Consider the following 961-nt stretch of genomic DNA (forward strand, 5'->3'; position numbering starts at 1 on the left):
AGGAGCAGATAACCTCATCTTCTTCCCAAGAAGAGACTGATGGTTTTGAACCACTGACCTTGAGGTTAACAGTCCCAACACTTATACAGTAGTGTTACCAGGCTTCCTTCCAAAGGAAATGTGGGAGGGAAGGTCAAAATTGGGAGTTATATTAAGCACATGGGATGTCTCTCTCTACTTAAAATCTTATATTTAATATATTAATATATGTATTTTATCTTTGAAAGAGGAGCTTTGGTGGCATAATGGTTTGCCTTGGGCTGCTGACCTCCAGGTCTGCCGTTTGTAATCACTAGCCACTCTGCCAGAGGAAGATGGGACTTTCTACTCCAGTAAAAAGTTTATAGTCTCTGAAATGCGCACTTCTATCTTGTCTTACAGGCTCGGCTCAGCATCAACTCGATTGCAGGGAGAGAGAGAGAGAGAGAGAGTGTGTGTGTGTGTGTGTGTTAAAATGATACTCTCATTAATCAAATCCAAACTCCCGTCCATCAAGTCGATGCCAGCTCGTAGCCACCCTGTAAATCTCATTAGCGGGCACTCACTTGTTTAGATCGACTTTGGGTCAAGGTTTCTCTCCATTTCAGATAAAGACATAGAAATGTTGATTTCAGCTTCTGTTGAGTTGACTCTGACTCATGATAAATCCATGAACAACAGAAAAAGCTGCCACTCACAATGATATATCACCGTAGAGTCTAATCTCTCAACTCTACAGAAAGCACCAACAAGAAAAAAGATGAGAGTCGGTCCCGGCAGCAGCTGCAGCGGGTCCCATCTTCTCTGCCTCTCTTTGCCATACTCTTCTCGCTTCCGGAAACATGGCCTCTGGTGTGGCTGTCTCCGATGGTGTCATCAAGGTGTTCAATGACATGAAGGTGCCCACATCCTCGACACCGGAGGCGGTCAAGAAGCGCAAGAAGGCTGTGCTCTTCTGCCTGAGCGAGGACAAGAAGAACAT

General features: G+C 45.0%; 1 protein-coding gene across 1 annotated transcript in view; it reads left to right on the plus strand.

The window, feature by feature from the left end:
• The first annotated feature begins 821 nt into the window (after positions 1-821).
• SFI1 (SFI1 centrin binding protein) overlaps positions 822-961 on the plus strand; it is a 49038-nt gene continuing 48898 nt past the window's right edge. Inside the window, exon 1 of the mRNA XM_045289561.1 lies at positions 822-942. Coding sequence (XP_045145496.1) covers positions 822-942 — 121 coding nt within the window. The remainder of the gene's footprint in view (positions 943-961) is intronic.

This window comes from Echinops telfairi, unplaced genomic scaffold, assembly GCF_000313985.2.
Source record: "Echinops telfairi isolate 266 unplaced genomic scaffold, ASM31398v2 ScPeMD7_29;HRSCAF=101, whole genome shotgun sequence".
Lineage (NCBI taxonomy): Eukaryota > Metazoa > Chordata > Mammalia > Afrosoricida > Tenrecidae > Echinops > Echinops telfairi.